The following is a 23066-nucleotide window of genomic DNA, read 5'->3' as shown; positions in this document are numbered from 1 at the left end:
CCCGGAGCAAATTCCAGAACGATGACAAAAAAAACCCAAAAACCCAAAACCAGACCCAGTCTAGGAGGAAGTGATGTCACACTCATTACATTCGTGCATCAGACTCCGTTACCCGGGCAAGGGCGCTCCTCTCATGTCCCAAAGGAGGCGCAGCCCCACTGACCCGTCTGTCCAGCCAGATTCTGCTGTCCAGAGCTTACACACACACACGCACACACACTCACACGCTCACACACACACACACATAAACAGCCAATACTTTTCATCGTAATTATCTCCAGGCAGGATCTGGCCGCAAGTTACACAAGCGTAGCCCGTGGGTATGAGCAGTTAAAAAAAAAAAAAAAAAAAAAATTTAAACGGTTTCCAACAGGACGCGGGAATTAAGCAAACATGTTTTCGGAGGGGAGTTGGGGATTAAAGTTCAATAAAAAAAGAATCAATAGTACCTGAAACGGTATCGGATAGAAAACAGCGGCTGGGGCAAACACACACCGAGCCAGACAGACCTTAGAGGACCTCAGGAAGGCCAAGGTACCTGTCTCAGAGACAGCACCTGGGCCAACCAAGCTCTGTCCCTGGGTTCAGTACTGGCAGCAACAGCTCTGTCTCAGAGACAGCACCTGGGCCAACCAAGCTCTGTCCCTGGGTTCAGTACCGGCAGCAACAGCACTGTCTCAGAGACGGCACCTGGGCCAACCAAGCTCTGTCCCTGGGTTCAGTACCGGCAGCAACAGCTCTGTCTCAGAGACGGCACCCGGGCGGGAGGCAGCTCCCGTACCACAGAGCCAGTCCTGACACGCACAGATCACATTGCTGATGACTGAGGGTTTAATCACAGCCTACACTGTACTGCGCTGCAATGGAGAGAGAGCAGGAAGTGACCTCCAGTGAGATCAGCACGGTAATCTCCTCATCAGACAGCTTGCGTCTGTCAAGGCTCATTTAGGTGACGTGAACTCACCGCGTTGCAAAGTCATGAGCTCACTAAACAGTGCAACTTTCATGACGGGGACAAAATAAAAATAAAAAAATATTTAAGAAATAAAAACTTCCAGATCAGCTTTGGTTTTTTGTGTGTGTGAAGTGTAATTCCTTCAGTCGTCGTAAACACTTGGTACGAGTCCCATGCGCGATCCATTTCGGCGCACAGTGACATAGTAAGGGTGCTCCACTGTAACTCTGTGGTGGGGAAGCTGTTGCTAACGAGAGATTTTGAACCGGGCGGGCTTATACAGCGGTGTTCAGACCATCGTCAGCTGACAGTCTTCCAAACACCGGGAAGCTGTGCTGTTATTTGTTGTTTTCTATACAAATATCAAACCCGTCTGAGACAGTCTGTACGAAACCGTTTCATTACAGACGTTAACCCAGGTGGAAGCAGCCACTTCACTCTGTTCTGTTCGGAAATACAGATATTCTCTCATTCTCTAGCCTCTTTATCCATTTGTCTGTCTCGGTCTGACTCTATATCTATCTGCCTCTTCCTCTAGCCTCTATATCTATCTGTCTGTCTGACTATATCTATGCATCTGTCTGTCTCTTTATCAGTCTCTCTCTCTCTCTCCATCTCTCCATCTCTCTCTATTGCGCTTCTACACCCACTGTGTCTCTCCCTCTTTTGTTTGGCGTTTCTGTTCCTTTTTCTCTGTGTGGGGTCTCTTTCTTTCTCTTTTTCTCTTTCTCTCTCTCTTCTGCAGGGGCGTAGAGATCCTCTGTCTCTGGTGCCATTCATGGCTAAAATTACCCGGCTTTTACACCCAGACCCAATGTACAAGGTCCTCTGCAGCCTCCCACACACACCAGCACACACCAGCACACACCAGCACACACCAGCACACACCAGCGCTCACAGACATCCTTTATCTCACACACATCCATTTTCTCAGGAGCAGTGTCACTCCAGCGGGAAGGGGCCAGGCTTCCACAGCGCCGATCGAGACGACTTCCCGGAGCAAATTCCAGAACGATGACAAAAAAACCCCAAAAACCCAAAACCAGACCCAGTCTAGGAGGAAGTGATGTCACACTCATTACATTCGTGCATCAGACTCCCTTACCCCGGCAAGGCGCTCCTCTCATGTCCCAAAGGAGGTGCAGCCCCACTGACCCGTCTGTCCAGCCAGATTCTGCTGTCCAGAGTTTACACACACACACACACACACTCACACACTCACACGCTCACACGCTCACACGCTCACACGCTCACACACACACACACACACACGCTCACACACACACACACACACATAAACAGCCAATACTTTTCATCGTAATTATCTCCAGGCAGGATCTGGCCGCAAGTTACACAAGCGTAGCCCGTGGGTATGAGCAGTTAAAAAAAAATAAATAAATAAAAAATAAAAACGGTTTCCAACAGGACGCGGGAATTAAGCAAACATGTTTTCGGAGGGGAGTTGGGGATTAAAGTTCAATAAAAAAAGAATCAATAGTACCTGAAACGGTATCGGATAGAAAACAGCGGCTGGGGCAAACACACACCGAGCCAGACAGACCTTAGAGGACCTCAGGAAGGCCAAGGTACCTGTCTCAGAGACAGCACCTGGGCCAACCAAGCTCTGTCCCTGGGTTCAGTACTGGCAGTAACAGCACTGTCTCAGAGACAGCACCAGGGCCAACCAAGCTCTGTCCCTGGGTTCAGTACCGGCAGTAACAGCACTGTCTCAGAGACGGCACCTGGGCCAACCAAGCTCTGTCCCTGGGTTCAGTACTGGCAGCAACAGCTCTGTCTCAGAGACGGCACCTGGGCCAACCAAGCTCTGTCCCTGGGTTCAGTACTGGCAGCAACAGCACTGTCTCAGAGACGGCACCTGGGCCAACCAAGCTCTGTCCCTGGGTTCAGTACCGGCAGTAACAGCACTGTCTCAGAGACGGCACCTGGGCCAACCAAGCTCTGTCCCTGGGTTCAGTACCGGCAGCAACAGCACTGTCTCAGAGACAGCACCTGGGCCAACTAAGCTCTGTCCCTGGGTTCAGTACCGGCAGCAACAGCACTGTCTCAGAGACGGCACCCGGGCGGGAGGCAGCTCCCGTACCACAGAGCCAGTCCTGACACGCACAGATCACATTGCTGATGACTGAAGGTTTAATCACAGCCTACACTGTACTGCACTGCCATGGAGAGAGAGCAGGAAGTGACCTCCAGTGAGATCAGCACGGTAATCTCCTCATCAGACAGCTTGCGTCTGTCAAGGCTCATTTAGGTGACGTGAACTCACCGCGTTGCAAAGTCATGAGCTCACTAAACAGTGCAACTTTCACGACGGGGAAAAAATAAAAATAAAAAAATATTTAAGAAATAAAAACTTCCAGATCAGCTTTGGTTTTTTGTGTGTGTGAAGTGTAATTCCTTCAGTTGTCGTAAACACTTGGTACGAGTCACATGCGCGATCCATTTCGGCGCACAGTGACATAGTAAGGGTGCTCCACTGTAACTCTGTGGTGGGGAAGCTGTTGCTAACGAGAGATTTTGAACCGGGCGGGCTTATACAGCGGTGTTCAGACCATCGTCAGCTGACAGTCTTCCAAACACCGGGAAGCTGTGCTGTTATTTGTTGTTTTCTATACAAATATCAAACCCGTCTGAGACAGTCTGTACGAAACCGTTTCATTACAGACGTTAACCCAGGTGGAAGCAGCCACTTCACTCTCGGAAATACAGATATTCTCTCATTCTCTAGCCTCTTTATCCATTTGTCTGTCTCGGTCTGACTCTATATCTATCTGCCTCTTCCTCTAGCCTCTATATCTATCTGTCTGTCTGACTATATCTATGCATCTGTCTGTCTCTTTATCAGTCTCTCTCTCTCTCTCTCTCTCTCTCCATCTCTCTCTATTGCGCTTCTACACCCACTGTGTCTCTCCCTCTTTTGTTTGGCGTTTCTGTTCCTTTTTCTCTGTGTGGGGTCTCTTTCTTTCTCTTTTTCTCTTTCTCTCTCTCTTCTGCAGGGGCGTAGAGATCCTCTGTCTCTGGTGCCATTCATGGCTAAAATTACCCGGCTTTTACACCCAGACCCAATGTACAAGGTCCTCTGCAGCCTCCCACACACACCAGCACACACCAGCACACACCAGCACACACCAGCACACACCAGCACACACCAGCACACACACAAACACACCAGCACACAAACACACCAGCACACACCAGCACACACACACGCACACAAACACACCAGCACACACACACGCACACAAACACACCAGCACACACCAGCACACACCAGCACACACCAGCACACACCAGCACACACACACAAACACACCAGCACACACCAGCACACACCAGCACACACACCAGCACACACACCAGCACACACACCAGCACACACACACGCACACACACATGCACACAAACACACCAGCACACACCAGCACACACACACGCACACAAACACACCAGCACACGCACACAAACACACCAGCACACACACACGCACACAAACACACCAGCACACACCAGCACACACCAGCACACACCAGCACACACCAGCACACACACACGCACACAAACACACCAGCACACACACATACACCAACACACCAGCGCGCGCACACACACACACCAGCACGCCAGCACAAACACACACACACACACACACACACACACACCAGCGCACACACACACACACCAGCACACCGTCACACACACGCGCATGAAAGCCTTGGAAAATCATCACTGAACAAGCTCAATCATCCGCAAACTGAACCACGTTTCCACACCGCCACGGTACCCTGTGCCTATGCCACCCCACACTGAGGCCTCCACTAACGCAGTTAACAGCCAATCTCATGATTAAATAGTGCCAATCCTTCTTCGTGGGCGGCACGGATGGTGCAGTGGGTAGCACTGCCGCCTCACAGCAAGGAGGTCCTGGGTTTGAATCCCCGTCGGCCGGGGCCTCTCTGTGCGGAGTTTGCATGTTGTCCCCGTGTCTGCGTGGGTTTCCTCCGGGTACTCCGGTTTCCTCCCCCAGTCCAAAGACATGCAGGTTAGGCTGATTGGAGAGTCTAAATTGCCCGTAGGTATGAGTGTGTGAGTGAATGGTGCGTGTGCCCTGCGATGGACTGGCGACCTGTCCAGGGTGTATTCCTGCCTTTCGCCCAATGTATGCTGGGATAGGCTCCAGCCCCCCTGCGACCCTGTTCAGGATAAGCAGGTTCAGATGATGGATGGATGGATAATCCTTCTTCATCTCCGTTTTCCACCGCGGAGCTCACAGATCGGGCCAACCGTGAACTCAGGGACAGGACGTCAGTCTCGTGTCTTTTAAATTAATTTAAAAAGAATTCATTAATCATTCATTCAGTTTTTTTTTTTTTTTTCCCAATAGTGGAACAGCGCTCAACTGCCTGACTTGAAACGAAACTTTCGCAAAGTTCTGAATTTTCAAGGACGGACCCGACCGGATTCGGAAAGTCGAAACCCGTTTTGTTAACGCATCCGCTCCGGCTCGGGGTGAATTGTGAGCACACTTCTCGTCGAGGTTGCTCAATCGCGTGGCGAAAGGAGAAAGAAGAAGAAAGAATGTCTTTCTGAGACACTCGTTCACTTTCCCCTCTCGGAACTATTCCACAGCCAGACAGAATGGGCAGACATCTTTTTTTTTTGTTTTTTTTGTTTTTTTTTTCTCTTTAAAATAAGAACACGGCCCTGGAAAGAAAGCGCAGCAGCGATGTTCCCAGAGATGATGTTCGCGGTAAAGTGTTCTCCAAGGCCATTCAGACTGCAGAAGAACACCGCGGAGTGGTGACAATCGACGAGGAATGTCTCTTCCTCCCTTTGTTGGGCTGCCGTTTGAATGGAAACGAAGCGGACAAAGGAAACTGCAGGAAACAAAATCAAACCGTGTGGAACAGCAGGCCTGGGACTGATTGATCGACTCCAGCCTCTGCAGTTTAAAGCACACGAATCAAACCGTGTGGAACAGCAGGCCCTGAGACTGACTGACTGAAGCCTCTGCAGTTTAAGACACACGAATCAAACCGTGTGGAACAGCAGGCCCTGAGACTGACTGACTGAAGCCTCTGCAGTTTAAGACACACGAATCAAACCGTGTGGAACAGCAGGCCCTGAGACTGACTGACTGAAGCCTCTGCAGTTTAAGACACACGAATCAAACCGTGTGGAACAGCAGGCCCTGAGACTGACTGGCTGGCTGACTCAGTTTAAAGAACACGTAAGGCGAAGATTTCTGCGCAAACCGTCGACACGAAGCCGCGCCCCAGTTATAACGGCACAGCCTCTCCCGGGGTTATTCCGGGTGGAGAGGGCGTTTCCCAGGCACGAGGGGAGACGCTGAAAACAGCGCCCGGGGGCCCTCTCTCCGCCCTCAGACCGGCCGGAACGAGCCGCGACACGTCGGGGCCGGCAGCACGGCCTCGGCCCAGACGCCGCGCACGGGAAACGCTTCACGGAGAACGACAGTGTAGCGTAGTGGTTAAGGTAAAGGACCGGGACGCGCAAGGTGGGCGGTTCTAATCCCGGTGTAACCACAATAAGATCTGCACAGCCCTTAAGGGCCCTTGAGCAAGGCCCTTAACCCTAACCTCCAGGGGAGGATTGTCTCCCGTCTAGTCTAATCAACTGTAACAATGAGGCGCAGATCGAACCCAGGGACAAGTGCGATGAGGACCCTAGAGGACAGTACGGTCCGAGGCACTTAGGAACTAGCATACCACGGTTGGCGGCTAGAATACCCGGAGTACAATACTATATATATATATATATATATATACATAAGTGCCATTATAATGGAAGATAGCTGAGAAGGCTAACAGCTGTGCCTACTGGACCGAGAGCCCAGCTGAGGCACAGACAGAGAAAAGTCACCCCCGTGGGAGAGCTACCCATGGACGATTTTTCTCCATCATTGAAAAGTACAGAAACTGATGAAACTACAGTGAAATGGCTAGAGGCGGGAGAAAGACGCACTTCCCGGTGCGGGGGGGGGGGGGGGGGGGGTCCGTAAACATGGTTGGTCGTGATGAAATGAAACACTTGAGAGAGAGGTCAGCCCGGCTCATAACAACCAGCCCACCTCACCACAACACAACCAGCCCGGCTCATAACAACACAATCAGCCCGGCTCATAACAACACAACCAGCCCCGCTCACCACAATACAACCAGCCTGGCTTATAACAACACAACCAGCCTGGCTCATAACAACACAACCAGCCCGGCTCACCACAACACAACCAGACCGGCTCACCACAACCAGCCCGGCTCACCATAACACAACCAGACCGGCTCACCACAACCAGCCCGGCTCACCACAACACAACCAGCCCCATAACAACCAGCCCACCTCACCACAACACAACCAGCCCCATAACAACCAGCCCGGCTCATAACAACACAACCAGCCCCGCTCACCACAACCAGCCCCGCTCACCACAACCAGCCCCGCTCACCACAACACAACCAGACCGGCTCATAACAACCAGCCCACCTCACCACAACACAACCAGCCCCATAACAACCAGCCCTGCTCACCACAACACAACCAGCCTGGCTCATAACAACACAACCAGCCTGGCTCATAACAACCAGCCCACCTCACCACAACACAACCAGCCCCATAACAACCAGCCCGGCTCATAACAACACAACCAGCCCGGCTCATCAAAACGGTCTCCAAAGCACAGGATTCCGATTATCATCATCATCATCATCTTTCATTACATTATTGGCATTTGGCAGACGCTCTTATCCAGAGCGACGTACAGTTGATTAGACTAAGCAGGAGACAATCCTCCTCTGGAGCAATGCAGGGTTAAGGGCCTTGCTCAAGGGCCCAACCGCTGTGCGGATCTTATTGTGGCTACACCGGGGATCGAACCGCCGACCTTGCGGGTCCCAGTCATGTACCACTACGCAACCACCCCAAAAAATCTTCTTAACACAAATTCCTGCTGCACGTACACACCCGAAGGCCCAGAGCAGCCTAAACTGCATGTCTTTAGTTAGTCATTTAACACCAACAAAACCATAAAGGTGGATTGGAGAAAAAAAAAAAAAAAAAGGTGTCCTTGTAGTAATCCTCAAATATTTGCAAGGCAAAAAAATTATAATAATGTAATCATCCTTTATTTCCTTCTTCCCCATTTGTAGCGGTCATACAAGTGTGGCAATCTACGGCAAGTTAAAAATGTGACTATACTATTCATTGCTTCGCTTCGTGCTATTGGTTTTGCTGAATAAGTTACACGTGCTCAGGTGTTTTGTGGACGGAAGCATTTCCTACCATCTCAGGGGCGCAATAGAGGGCCCCCTGGTGGGTCCCCCGTGTCACCCTTTTGGGTCCCGGGCCCTTCTGTTCGGAACCACTGCATTGACTCATCCATCTACTAAAGACACCACAGAGCCAACGGCTATATAAACAATGAGTGGGCTAGAGTTTGAATTGAACTGATTCATTCTTCTTTTTTCTTTTTCTTTTTTAAACGCAGCTTCCTCCTTACACAGCCAAATGTTTCAGACAACGAGAGAGAGTTAGCGCTTTGTATTTTTCTAAACAAAAGTTGCACCGTGTAAACGTGCATCCGGGTCTGCGTTTTCGATGGCTAATTTCTGAAATATTACGTTTTTCTGAATTGTTGCGAATTTAAAAGATGCCAACGGAATCTGGTTTACACAATGTGCACGGTGTTACGTATCCTTCACCGACTTCCCAGTCCCGTGGATTTAGCATATACGCCGTTTTTTTTTGTTTGCTAACGAAACGGGCGCTAAGGCATTCAAGTTTAGTCCTGACAGTTTACAACGTTCACTCGCACTGTTCACCTTGCACTTGTCAAAAAGTGTGATGTAGCCTACTCTTCGCGGCTTGTCCACGTCACCATACGAACGAATTAGGCGCAGACAAATCGCAGAAGACAACGATACGTGTATGGAACAATTCATATGGTACATTTTTTATCTGCTGAGTTTCTCTATATTGTATTGCCCGTTAGAATCGGGGACATATGTACGGTGTGTGTGTGTGTGTGTGTGTGTGTACATACACAGTGCAACACACACGCATACACAAGCGGAACAATGAGCTTGAGGATGATGTGGCAAGATTTCTTCTCCACCTATCAACTCCTGCGAAACGGCACCTTGCGTCCGCATCACTGCGCGAACACAGGGCTGCGTGGTACATTCAAATGTGTGCGAAAATACGCAACCCCCCGCCCCCCCCCTCCACCCGTGTCTAACCCCAGTCCAAAGCCCGTTGTTCTCCCCGCTATTGGCCTCTCCGAGCATCTGTGCATCGAGCCAGTGCATAGATTTCGCCACATTGTGATGCAAATCGCCCCAGCATCATTTCTGCTCCAAGTCGGCTGCGCATGTAAATCCCATTTGTGAATCAAAAGCGCAAATGCCGTCGGGATGACTCCCGCAAGGAGAAGTCAACATACTAATTCACTTTCAATTCTCCAAATGACAGTATGTAACGGCCGTATTTTTTTTATCCCACCCAATAAATCCCCTTTCGCACAAATGTTTTGCTTACACACTCGATACATTAGCAACGCCACAAGCCCGCTTTTAAGCCAATACCACCAGCTTGTGCCTGTTGTGTATACAGACAGACAAGAAAATTATATTTTTTCTGTAATTCCAACAGAACTAGCTAGTGAAAACATACAACCAGGTAGTCAACTGGTAATAGTAAACAATTACCATGATATTCATAGGAAACAACTAGATTAGCTATATATTTTTCCGAGAGCAAACTTTGGCGAATGTCTAATTGACACAGGCAAGTGAGTTACTAGCTAGCTACAGAAGAGTGCACTTCTAGTTTCGGCAAGAATACATTGCGGTTATTTCGAGTTGTAAAGTTAACAAAATACAACAAAACGAAACTACGTTACAACAAACATCTAACGTTATCTAGCAGTACCAAGTGGTCGGTAAATTATCTGATTGTCCAAGTTACTCCAAAAGAACGTACGATACATTCAACGTTATATTTGAAAGATCAATATGAAAGTTGTTTGCCTGCTACTAGACAGTGACAAACTCCGCTCACGTTACATATCGCATGAAGTCGGTTTCCTGTTTACTTGGTTGTTCAATTAAAAACAACCGTATAGCTCATTTTGCGAAAACACACACAAATGCGACGTCAACCAGCAAACGTTATCGGCGACAGTCAGGTTCATCGAGTACTGAAGTTATCAATTGAATGATGAGTTTGCAGAACAGGCAAAATAACAAGGCGTAAATTAAACAGACTAAAGAATATTTATGTCGTTAATTAAAGTGAGTAAAAATAAGAAAAATAATCAAATAACAAACATATCACGTATTGGCAGGGGCCGTTTAGTTGAAAATCGCAAGTGCGTCCACAACTTGTCACTTGTGTTTTTACTTCTGTCGTAACGGCAGCTTAGATCTCATCGCAGAAAAATGCTTCAGCTTGGGAACTGTCCAGCGACAAAGCGTGAGTAAGCTTTTAGGCGACTAGCCACCTGAATACCAGTTTAAGACCAACAAGAGTCAGCATAAACTTTTTAAGTGCCAGCTTCACATTTTTAACTGACCACGCATGGGATGTTTATCAGACTCAAGCCACTTTTTACGTAGCGGACCGTAGACTAGTGCGCGATGCATTATGCTCGACTGAGATCCCATAGCAAGCTAACTATTAGCTAGTTAGGACAGGGTGACTTTTCGATCTTTCTTTTCAGAGTCAGGGATAGCTGACTGCTCCCTTAGCTGGCTAACAATAAACATTCCTGACAGCGCGGCGGCTCTCGCTGACCTGCGCCATCTTTGAAAACTGTCTCCCAGTAGACGATTCTTGGGTAAAGGACCGTAACAGCAGACGTGAGACTATCATCTATAAAACAAACTTAACCCCTTTTCGGTACCGTCCCGGCCTCTTACCGTGTGTTTCTCGAATCCATGTCCCGGAAATAAGGACTAAAACGACTAGAAAACAAGAAATTGTATCCATTGTGATTCACACTTTGCTAACTCTAGGCCAGCTAGCCAGCAAGCTGTCTCTCGCGCACAACTTCTGTAGTCTTTGCTTGAGGGGAAAAAAATGCACCAATCTTACTGGCTGCCACAACACTCACGCCCCGCCCAGAACCGAGCCCTCCCCAAACACCCCAACTCACACAGATCAGCGCCGCGGTAAACGGTCCAACCATTCGCGTCCCAATATTTGTAATTATTAACTCTTAAACAAGCAAACATTTATTCTGGTCTACAATGCAGTAGCCTAACATCGTATTCAACGTTTTTTATTCAAATATACCACAAATATATATGACATCCCTGCCCTCATTGTGGGGCAAAATATGTGCCGTGTATAAGCAAAAGATAGCGACTAATTGTGTGAACTGTACAATATGATAGAATCGCCTATTGCTTATCGTAATTAAATTCTAGTATGTGAATGTTACTTAGATAAGAACTGAAATTGGCCTATGCCGTACCACAAATCCTACCGTGAATATGGCATCCTTGAACTACACAATCCAGTATTATCAATATCCAATTACATTTTATAAACAGTTGGATGGTATATAGAGATTGTAGGCATACGATATATTTACTTTATGGAACAGTGTATTATTTATACTTAATCTCTGCTCTGGCAACAATACTCGAACTGGGAAATCCAATGTCAAATTGCTGTTGCTATTGCAGCCAACTGATACTATCTGAAGCAGTTTAAGTCCATTTTTATATCCGTGGGGCATTTAGTGGTAGGATACGCATAAGTGGTCAAGGGTTGTGTATGCTCTGTCCAGTCGGGTTTAGGGAGGCGAAAACTGTGAATGAAAGTAAACAGATTACAGGCAGTATGACACATTTGTAAACATTCGGCAATTATATTTAATATTGAATCATTTTGTCTATATTGCGGCCTTTTAGAAAAAAAATGGACTACATTCTGTATGTGAAGTACATTCTTGAAAGTATTTGTGGAAAAAAATGTTGTTGCATTGTTTTCCATGATAAAGATACAAATAGAATAGAATAAGATTTGTTTGAGCAAACGATTCTGATATGAAGGTAAACATTGTATATGCTTTGGGTTGATAAATATATGTATTGAGTCTGTAAATTAGTTATGGGCAGAGCGCTTTAATGATAAGATCTACCCTGTATGAGCTCCACTTTATATAACTTGTTACAACGGTTGTAACTAATGAAAAAAAAAGTGAAGTTATATTACGATAGACATGCCTTTTATCAAGATCAAGTTGAACATTCAAATAAGCTCATTGGAAGCTGACATCAGTCAACTTCAAGCGGCTAGTTTGATATCTGCAACTGTGCTACCAGAGCATCGAACTACAGCTTGATTTTTGCTATCTGCATATTAACAATTGACGATTCCTCCTACACAATATGCAGAGAATGGACAGGCCATAAGGGGAAATTTAAATGAAGGAAAACAAAAAAAAGTGATTTCATGAAGTGAAAAAGTATTTTTTTTTTTTTTTTTTAAAGAGATGATGAACAGAACTAACCAAATACACACGTTTACAGGATGTGGGGGAAAAAATGTACACATTTACAATGGTCTTGTAGGCCATAACTGAGTGTGATAATGTGTAAACATGTCACCCACGAGCAGAAGTTGCTGCTGTCACCGATGACATTTAGGAGGCCAGCTGCTGTCGAGAAGCACGTCGCGTTGTTATTGTAATTAGCCTGGGGATTTCGCCCCTCGCGCTGGCGGAACACACGCACAGGTGTTCCTACCGCGGAACTGCTTCCCACGGCGCCGCGGACACGCGCAGCAGAAGGCCAGCAGACGCCCAGCAGACGCCCTGTCATTATTATTGTCAAAACGCTGACCCGTGTGTCTGCCTTGTGATTGGCTGGGACGGGGAGTGGGGCGCGTGTTACCGGGAAGACTGCGGCGGGCGGTTGACTTCTGATCCCTTTGGAATCCTAGCCCCCCCGATCCATTTCAGTCACGGCCATTGTGGAGTCACGATGGCGCGGCGTTAAAACAAAAAACACTGACGTGGATGTTGCGTTGAAAATAAGTGATTGGAAATGAATGAAAACATGACAGGGAAGTCACATAGATGTTAGCACACTGGCGTGATACTATCCTGGAACCGAATAAAGATTAAAAAATAAAATTTAAAAAAGTATTAATCAGCACGCGATTATCAGAATGGTGCATTGGCGTTAGCAATTCGATACTCAGAAGAAGAGGTGATTCTTTGCCTGCAATGAAAATATAAAATAAAAAAACTATGAATCGGAGGGACGTAAAAACCATGGTTAGAATCCTAATCCTAAATATCAGTAGACTAGCCTATGTTGCTGTGAATGATGGTGCGAAAACCCCCACAAAGACGTTTCAAATGTTTATCTATGACTAAGAATACTAGGCGTAACAGTGCCGCTACTGTCTCCATGGGCAATATATTTTACCCAAATTAACCTTTACGTCTATAAATATACACTGCAGCTGTATAATTATTTACCGGGAATGTTCAAATGATCCATGTAAGTTATTTCGAGTGGAAAGCCTGAGGTGCAGACCGGTGGTTTGCCAGTAATTCGAATCGCGGCTCGTCTTTGGACTAATGATATCCTACTGCTGTCACAGCGCATTCACAACACCCCCCCAACCCCCCAAAAAAAAAAACTCGCCAGAGCAGTGGCAGAGATTGATGGGCGTCCATTGTGCGATCTGGGCCTGGGCCTGTTGATCTTACCGCTGGTTTTTGTGTGCGCTGCAGTAAAAACTCCCCCCAAAGGAGGGAGCCCATGCGGAATGCAAACCCCCCCATCCCCCCCCCCCTCCCCCCCAACCCTGTGTCCGGTCAGCCGCGCATTTCAGGGAGAGCAGTCCACAAATTCAGTCGGTTAAAATGAAGAGAAATCCAACAGTAATGTACTTTAAAGTTACTTAAAAAAAAACATTCAAACTTGCTCGCCAGCTAAGTTTACGGTGGAAAAATCTGACAACAGAAAACTAGCTCTCTGCTTTCTTTGAACTGGATATTTTTCAAACGTAACGCCGTTACAGGTTCAACCTCCCTTCAATGTCGCGAGCAAACGAACTGTCGCTAACTTGGTTATTCGCCGGCGTTAGCAGTTGGGGAGGAACTTTCCGTTTCCCTGCCTATTGCTCTTTATTCCTCCCGTTAAGAGCCCCCTCTTATTGTTTGTAATGATAAGTGAAACTCCCTGTGCTGTGCTCTGAATTCCTACACTCTCAGAAATAACGACGCGAGAAGTGCCCAAAAAGGTACAAATGCTTGTCGCTGGGTGGTACCCTAACCAGCCATACATTATTCGTTTCTATTTGTATTATAATACATTTGTGCCTCTTTTTGTCATTTTTACCTTTTTGCCTGGAAAATGTACTCATTTGTACCCAAACAGAACATCATTGTACTTTCAGGGTACATTTGGGAAATATTATCCTTGTATCTACACTTGTCCCATCTATACCCCATCTATACCCCTGACAAGGCAGATCAGAAAACCACTGGCTTTGGATCCGCAGCTCAGTGAGATCAGCGTGCATCTCCATGCCAGTCCCATCCCTCTGGAACACTCTACCCCACGTATCAGAGACTCTATCCCTCTATCACAGTATCAAAAACGCTCTCAAAACCCGCCTGTTCAAAACCGCGTTCAAATATCCCCCAATATCAAGAACACTCTCAAAGCCCACCTGTTCAAAACAGCGTTCAACACCTGCTATCTTCAATTCACCTGCCACTGTTATTACTTGTGTTTTTCATTGACTTAGTTCTATTGTTCACATGTCCTTATTTTATTGGCCTTTTCTCATTTTCATTTTAGTAGTTTATTAAATTTTGTCGTGAAGAATTTTTTTACATACTTTTAAAAGTGCTATAAAATAAAACGGAGCATTAGTTCATCTGAGTATTTATAATGTACTTTTCAGTAGCAATAGGACCTTGACATTTTTTTCCAAGTGTAGAACTATGTAAACAAAAGGCAAGAATGGCAAGTATGGAACTCAGCATAACATAAAGGTTATGTCGTTCACGGTTGCTGTTGTATGGCCAACCCTGCCCTTTTCATGGGTTGAACACCTTCCGACAAGAACACCGGACTCCTTGTGGGCGTCGCGTGTTTTAGTTTCTTCTCTTTTTTTGTTGTTTTCTTCTTTTTTTGAGAAGCCGATAGTCTTGAGCAATGTTTTCTTCGGTGCATGTACACAAATCATTTTTGAAATATCATTTATTATCCAAAAAGAAGGCGATATGTCGCCGCCGATCTGCTTCACGGTTGACAAAACTCAGCCGAAGATACGCGGCGAGGACTGTAACCGCGCCAAGGACGTCAAGACGCGGCACGTTTCTGATTTATTAATGTGACAGGGAAGCGTGTTCTGCTGCCATCCGCAGCTGAACGTATGGCGGCACAGATTGTCTCATATAGCTATTGGCACATATAGTAAATAATGTATGCTGGTCTAAAAAAAATAAAAAAATAGGAGGAAAATGTTGCTATGAAGGTAATACACCGGAGAGTCAAACACAATACACAAATTCCCACAATAAATTATGATCAACCTTTTGAAAATGGATGATGGATTATGTGGAAAAACAATGCTGCCATTTCCAATATATTCTGTGTGTAGATAGGATTATCTTTTGTTCGGCCAATAACTTTGCTTTCTTGGGGAGTTACTAAGAATTCTGTGAGTGTACACAAGTACACTCACTCAGAGCAAAATGCTGATAGGCCACATCAGCGTTTCTGCACTACGCAACAGCGGGTCTCTCTGGACTACCTCACTGAATTGGTCTCACTGTGTTACATCACACAGTGTTTAATTCTCAGTCTGAGCGAGGTCATTTAGCAACGGACTCCTGGCCCTGGAGGGATGCACACTTGATCTTATCAGTTAATTATTTGTATCTGTGTTTCGCTGAAAGGAACTTGAGATTTAATTGGTACTAATTGCCGAATTTAGGTGCTGAGACGTGTTGGAAAATCGACACCCTCTTTCGGACCAGGGTCGGAGCTCAAACACGTATGGGACTGTGCTGTTGTCATGGGAACACAAACTAAATAAAATGGACCTGAATGGGCCTGCCATTCATTTTTGACCCATTTAGAAATACAAGTCTCTGGTCTTAATCTCAAGAACCATGTGTTCTACTGAGCTGACACCTACACAAGGGACATTCAAAAAAATAAAATAAATGCAATTTTTGGAAATGTTTTCACTGAAAAAACACTGTTTTTTTTGTGGGTTTTTTAACATCCAAAAATGTTGTATAGTGTATTGTATTATGTAAAACCATGAAATAATACTTTTTTCTGATGTGCCTCAGGAGATTAAAAATCAATTTTTATATTGATACAAAAGCAAAACTTTTTTCTTGTTTTCCTGGGACATTACCAGACATTACCAGACAATATTGAACTGACAACTTCTTACTTTGACTATTGTGAGAAAGCTAAGACCAGTCCATCTGCACCCACACACATTCACATACATACACACACTCACACACACACTCACACACTCACACACACACTCACACACTCACACACACACTTACACACACACATGCACTCACACACGCAGACACACACATGCACACACACACAGACACACACGCACGCAGACACTCACACACACACACAGACACAGACGCAGACACACACACACAGACATACACATACATACACACACTCACACACACAGACACACACATACATACACACACTCACACAGACACACACGCAGACGCAGACACACACACACAGACATACACATACATACACACACACTCACACTCATACAGACACACACGCACGCAGACACACACATACATACACACACTCACACACAGACACACACATACATACACACACTCACACAGACACACACACACACGCAGACACACACACACACACACACACACACACTGACACACACATACATTCACACACTGACACACATGGAATAAGAAAGAGCCACCTATGGAGAAGGTCCCCTGTTAAGGCATGGAGAGTTCGGTCAACCTGACACATTTCCAGAAAAAAAGCTCCCGCGTTGAGACCGAAATCGATTTTCAATCTCGCACCCTCCTGAGACGCGAGGGCAAAACTGCAGTCCTGACAGAAACATGGTGTAGAGAAAAGATTTTCAAAAATATGATTTCCATTTCACAAGATCTTAGCTGTTAAAAAAATATAAAGTTTTGATATCTTTGCCAGGTACTTCACTGATTTGATTTTACTGCTGTGGTCTATTTTCAGAGTATCTGTCAGGTTTCCCAGGATCTCCTGAGCATTCTATTAGCCCAGTGCTGCTGGCATCTATCACAGCCAGTCGATCTATTGCTTGCAAACGGTATTTATTAATATCCACACAGAACATTACTGTACTTTCAGGGCACATTTGACAAATTTGTTCCTTGCAAAAGGTACCTTCACTCTACTCTTATTTCTGAGAGGGGGCAGGGTGGCCAACTCTCCCGGTATCCTTAACGCCACAGGTAACCGGTCAGGGCATTGTTCAGCAAATATATACTCAATAACAACAAGTCAGCTGATGAAAGCCAATCAAACAATAAACAGGAAAGGCCAGGCATTACTGTGATATACAGTACTGTGTAGAACCCTGGGCACCCTAGACTTTATTATACATATGTTTATTTATTTGTGTGTGTTAGTATAAAAGATCACAAATGTTTAATTTTATAGGGACATTTTTGTATTTAAAGTAACAAATTACTGTAAGCAATTGACTACTTTATACATAAAAACTTGATCAAACTTGAACTTGCTGTCTGAGATCAGAAGCAAGGAGCCAACCAGAAGTCTGCAGAAGAACTGTGACAAGTTCTTCAGCGTGGTTGGAACAGCCTCCCTGCTGATTGTCTTATAGAACTGCAGGACAGCGTTGGCTATCTCAGAGAAGTGACGCAGTTTTAAGGTGGTCACAAAAAATATTGGTTTGATTCAGTTTTTAACCATTCTGCCAAATTACTAAAATGTAACGTCAAATGTATCGTACGTTTATTTAGCACCTTTCATTGTATTATTTTTGAAAGAATCGTATCTGTACAGAATGTTATACAGACGTTTGCACAGTACTGTATGTGTGGGTAAATACTGACATTATTAACGGACTGTGAAATGCGAGTTGAGTAGCTACAGTCGCCAGGTTGTTCGTCATGTGACATCACCGCAGCCCCAGGGGTCGTGCTGTCTCTCTGTGGGCGCGAGAGGGGAGACGGGTTTGGGGGGACAGGTGCGCCGAACAGCCGGGCCTGGGACCCACCTGAGTGATTAGATAGATGGACAGAATCCTTTATTTCGACAGGGGAGAGCATACTGAGACCAGGTTTCTTTCACAGATGCGCCCTGCTCACAGACAACACATGCGGAGAACGCGGTAGTAAAAAAAAAAATACGAAAGTGCAAAATACAGTGATAAAGTACAGAAGTGCAAAGTAGGGTGGTTGCCAAAAGGCAGTGAGCAAATGAAACAGATGCAGAGCAATCAGATGATCGGATTGGCAGGTGTCAATCCACATTAATCAGCGGAGGGTCGGGAAGCCAGAGAGCACAGATGGCAGAACGGGGTTGCGTTTTCCGGACCAACCTGCCCGGACAGCTGGTCAACACCCACTGGACACTGGAAGAGAGAGCGGTGTTCACCATCGCCAATGAAACCCACACCGCCTTGGAGTACGTCATGGAATAGTCTGCGCACTCTATAACAAAGGGCTCCTATTCCACAGAGGAACCCTATCTAGTTAAAAAAAACGGTTCTTCATATGGGAGTTTTCATACTGCACACCTATGACAGAGGGTTCCCGGAAAGAACTAAGAAAGGGTTCTCCTATGGAATCAAGCCAAGAACCCTTTTAGAACCCTTGTAGAACCATTTTCTCTAAAGAGTGTGGAGCAGCATCCGCACGTTCATCGCCAGCTTGTCACGTTGGCGGTTTGAATCCGTTTGGTCGCAGTGGCAGGTCTAGTTTTAACAGTCTGACAATATGATAGCATCACATGCAGGAGAGCTGAAGTGTTTAATCTGCGCCCAGAGGCCTCGATATCACTCCTGCAGAGTACTCTACAACTGAGGGACCGGCAGTCAGGAGCATCACTGCAGTGGGATCGCCTCCTTCACAACATTACGGTTATTACACACGTATATCACGGTTATTACACATGTATCACAGTTATATCACGGTTATTACACATGTATCACGGCTATCATGGTTATTACACACATATATCATGGCTACTACACATGTATCACGTATGACAGGCAATCGAAGGGTTGCTTTGTGAAAACGTGGCATGTTTCAGAATCAGTTTTCACAGGCCCTTACTTACCTAGCCACTAATTACACTGCTCGTGTATCTATGAGGTAAATATCTATTTCAGAGGGAGGTACCATGAAACAAACTTGTTAAGTGCTATGAAAATACATTTTACAGCCTGTTTCATAGTACCTACTTCTGAAAGCCAAATAGTTCCCTAATAATTACACAAGTACTTGCCCCGTAAATACTACTAGGTTAACTAATTAACAGCCTAGGGTAATGTTTTGGATAACACTTTATTTTACAGCTCATTAATGACCTAGTATTTAAGTACTCTGAGTGAAAGTCAGTGAGTGTCATATGGAAGTGCTACAGAAATACATTTTACAGCTCAGTTCATAATACTTACCTCTGGAATGAAAATAGTTACATAAAAAGTACCTGGTATTTTGGTATTTTAGGGCCTGTTAAAATAAAGCATTACCATACATTACATTACATTACATAGATGCTCTTATCCAGAGTGATGTACAGTTGATTAGACTAAGTAGGAGACAATCCTCCCCTGGAGCAATGCAGGGTTAAGGGCCTTGCTCAAGGGCCCAAGGGCTGTGCAGATGTTATTGTGGCTATACCGGGGATTGAACCACTGACCTTGCGTGTCCCAGTCCTTTACCTTAACCACTACGCTACAGGCCACCCCAAGGCCACCCCTAGGCCACCCCTAGGCCACCCATTACCCAAAACTGTCACATCTTGTGGAACAGTTTTTTGCTGACCAAACAGCTCAGTCCTCACCCCCATACCTGCCGATTGCTCCGACAGAAGAATGATTCAGCAACGGACGTTGCCATGACTGGCAGGTGTCTGCGAGACTCGCGCGAGCTGCGAGATTGCGGTCGAGAGGTTATCGCTGCGTGTTCTGTAAGGTCAGAGGTCAGAGGTCAAGGTCAGGAGGCTGCCGGGGGGGGGGGGCGTTGGGGGGGCGAGAGCGCGGACGTGCGCTTCCTCCAGCGGCCTGACGGGAGACGGAACGTTCCGGCGAAAGCGTGCGGGTCAGCGGAGGCCGCGGCAGCGCTGGGCCTGGGCCAGGTCTGGGCACGCTCCGCACATCTGAAGGATGGATTTGATTGGACAGCTTCCCTCAACACCAGCCCCCCCCCCCCCACGCACACACAAAACTCCAAAGGTCTGAGATCAAAGGGAGCACCAGCAGCCCGGCTCGTCCTCCTGCGCACACATTCTCCTCTCAGCAGGGCGGCCATTAAGCCGGTAAGCCTCCGAGCTGCAGGAGGGTCACCGATGCAGAGTCACACACACACACACACAGACACACACACACACGGTCACAGACAAACGCAGACACACACCGACACATACACACGCTCACAGACACACACACGTCACAGACACATGCAGACACACACACCCACAAACCCACACAGACACACAGACACATACACACACACCCACACAGACACATACACACACACACTCACAGACACATACACACACACACACAGCACACACACACATATACACATCACAGACACACATACACAGACACACACACACACTCACAGACACAAACACACACACACCCACACAGACACACAGACACATACACACACTCACAGACACAAACACCCACACCCACACAGCACACGCACACATATACACATCACAGACACACATACGCAGACACACACACACTCACAGACACATACACACACACAGCACACACACACACACACATATACACATCACAGACACACATATGCAGACACACACACACTCACACTCACAAACACACACACACCCACACAGACACATACACACACATCACAGACACACATATGCAGACACACACACACTCACAGACACAAACACACACACACCCACACAGACACATACACACACACATAGCACACACACACACATATACACATCACAGACACACATACGCAGACACAAACACACACACACACACATAAGCATACAGATACAGCAGCTGGTATGGAAGCCACAGAGCCAAACAGAAGGAGAACACTTACCTTTTTCTCATTACCAGCGAGCACATTAATCAGCCACTTCCTCACACTACAGGCCAAGACGCATAGAAGGCAGTCCAGGCCGTACATGACAAATGAACCTGCAGGACTCACAGGTCCCTGATAGCACAGGCATCCGATCAGTCACGCAGGTGCACAGCAGATAACCAGCGAGTGTATGTCCGACATACGCCATGCTACTCTTCTCCGTAGCATATCGCAGTAGACACTGGGCATTCCGAATCATTACGATTAGTGTACACTTTAGCGATGGCCTGCATTCGATGATTTCTGCGAATTCAACCCGTCTCCTGGAGGAACTTGCCTTTATTTCTTTATTTTTTTGTCAAACTTCTCGACCCACCAGTCAGGGTGCGCTGGAAGCTCAGAGAGTGCTGAGTGCCTGTCAATCACAGAGTGGAAGACAAGATGGGCTCTTTGTAAGAAAAAAAGAAAAAGAAAAAAAAAGGGTTGCAATGTGTCAGTGCCAGGAATGGATATATATATATATATATATTTTAAAAAACATCCTGTTACATCCCCGCCTGCCTGCCCTTCCTCTTACCAGCTGGAGGCAGTGTAGTAGCAGGGCAGTGAAATGGATTTATTCATTAAATTAAATTTACCTCATGGTAAATGGTTGGAATTTTTATATAGCGCCTTTATCCAAAGCGCTGTACAATTGATGCTTCTCATTCACCCATTCATACACACACTCACACACCAACGGCGATTGGCTGCCATGCAAGGCACCGACCAGCTCGTCAGGAGCATTTGGGGGTTAGGTGTCTTGCTCATGGACACTTCGACACAGCCCGGGCAGGGGATCGAACCGGCAACCCTCCGACTGCCAGACGACTGCTCTTACTGCTTGAGCCATGTCGCCTCCTCATCTTTCAGACAGTGGGGGCTCCCTGGTCTCTTCACTGGAAGCCTGATCTGGCCACCCCCCCCCCCCCCCCCCCCCGTGTGTGTGAGACAGTGTGTGAGAGAGAGTATGTGAGTGTGTGAGAGAGAGACAGTGTGTATGAGACAGTGTAAGAGAGTGTGTGTATGAGACAGTGTGTGAGACAGTGTGTGTATGAGACAGTGTAAGAGACAGTGTGTGAGACAGTGTGTGTAAGAGACAGTGTGTGACACAGTGTGTGTATGAGACAGTGTGTGAGACAGTGTGTGTATGAGTGTGTGAGACAGTGTGTGTATGAGACAGTGTGTGAGACAGTGTGTGTATGAGACAGTGTGTGAGACAGTGTGTGTATGAGACAGTGTGTGAGACAGTGTGTGTATGAGACAGTGTGTGAGAGAGAGTATGTGAGTGTGTGAGAGAGAGACAGTGTGTATGAGACAGTGTAAGAGAGTGTGTGTATGAGACAGTATGTGAGACAGTGTGTGTATGAGACAGTGTGTGAGACAGTGTGTGTATGAGACAGTGTAAGAGACAGTGTGTGAGACAGTGTGTGTAAGAGACAGTGTGTGACACAGTGTGTGTATGAGACAGTGTGTGAGACAGTGTGTGTATGAGTGTGTGAGACAGTGTGTGTATGAGACAGTGTAAGAGACAGTGTGTGAGACAGTGTGTGTATGAGACAGTGTGTGAGACAGTGTGTGTATGAGACAGTGTGTGAGACAGTGTGTGTATGAGACAGTGTGTGAGACAGTGTGTGAGACAGTGTGTGTATGAGACAGTGTGTGAGACAGTGTGTGTGTGAGACAGTGTGTGTAAGAGACAGTGTGTGA

General features: G+C 46.5%; 1 protein-coding gene across 1 annotated transcript in view; it reads right to left on the bottom strand.

Annotated features, from left to right (window-relative positions):
• LOC133137174 (TGF-beta receptor type-1-like) overlaps nt 1–11040 on the bottom strand; it is a 57975-nt gene extending 46935 nt beyond the window's left edge. The window contains exon 1 of the mRNA XM_061255263.1: nt 10906–11040. Coding sequence (XP_061111247.1) covers nt 10906–10975 — 70 coding nt within the window. The 5' untranslated portion in view covers nt 10976–11040. The remainder of the gene's footprint in view (nt 1–10905) is intronic.
• Nucleotides 11041–23066: the final 12026 nt, after the last annotated feature.

The sequence above is a fragment of the Conger conger genome, chromosome 9, assembly GCF_963514075.1.
Source record: "Conger conger chromosome 9, fConCon1.1, whole genome shotgun sequence".
NCBI classification, from domain to species: Eukaryota; Metazoa; Chordata; class Actinopteri; order Anguilliformes; family Congridae; genus Conger; species Conger conger.
Note: the sequence above shows the minus strand (reverse complement) of the source record. Positions and strands in the feature narration are given on the sequence as shown.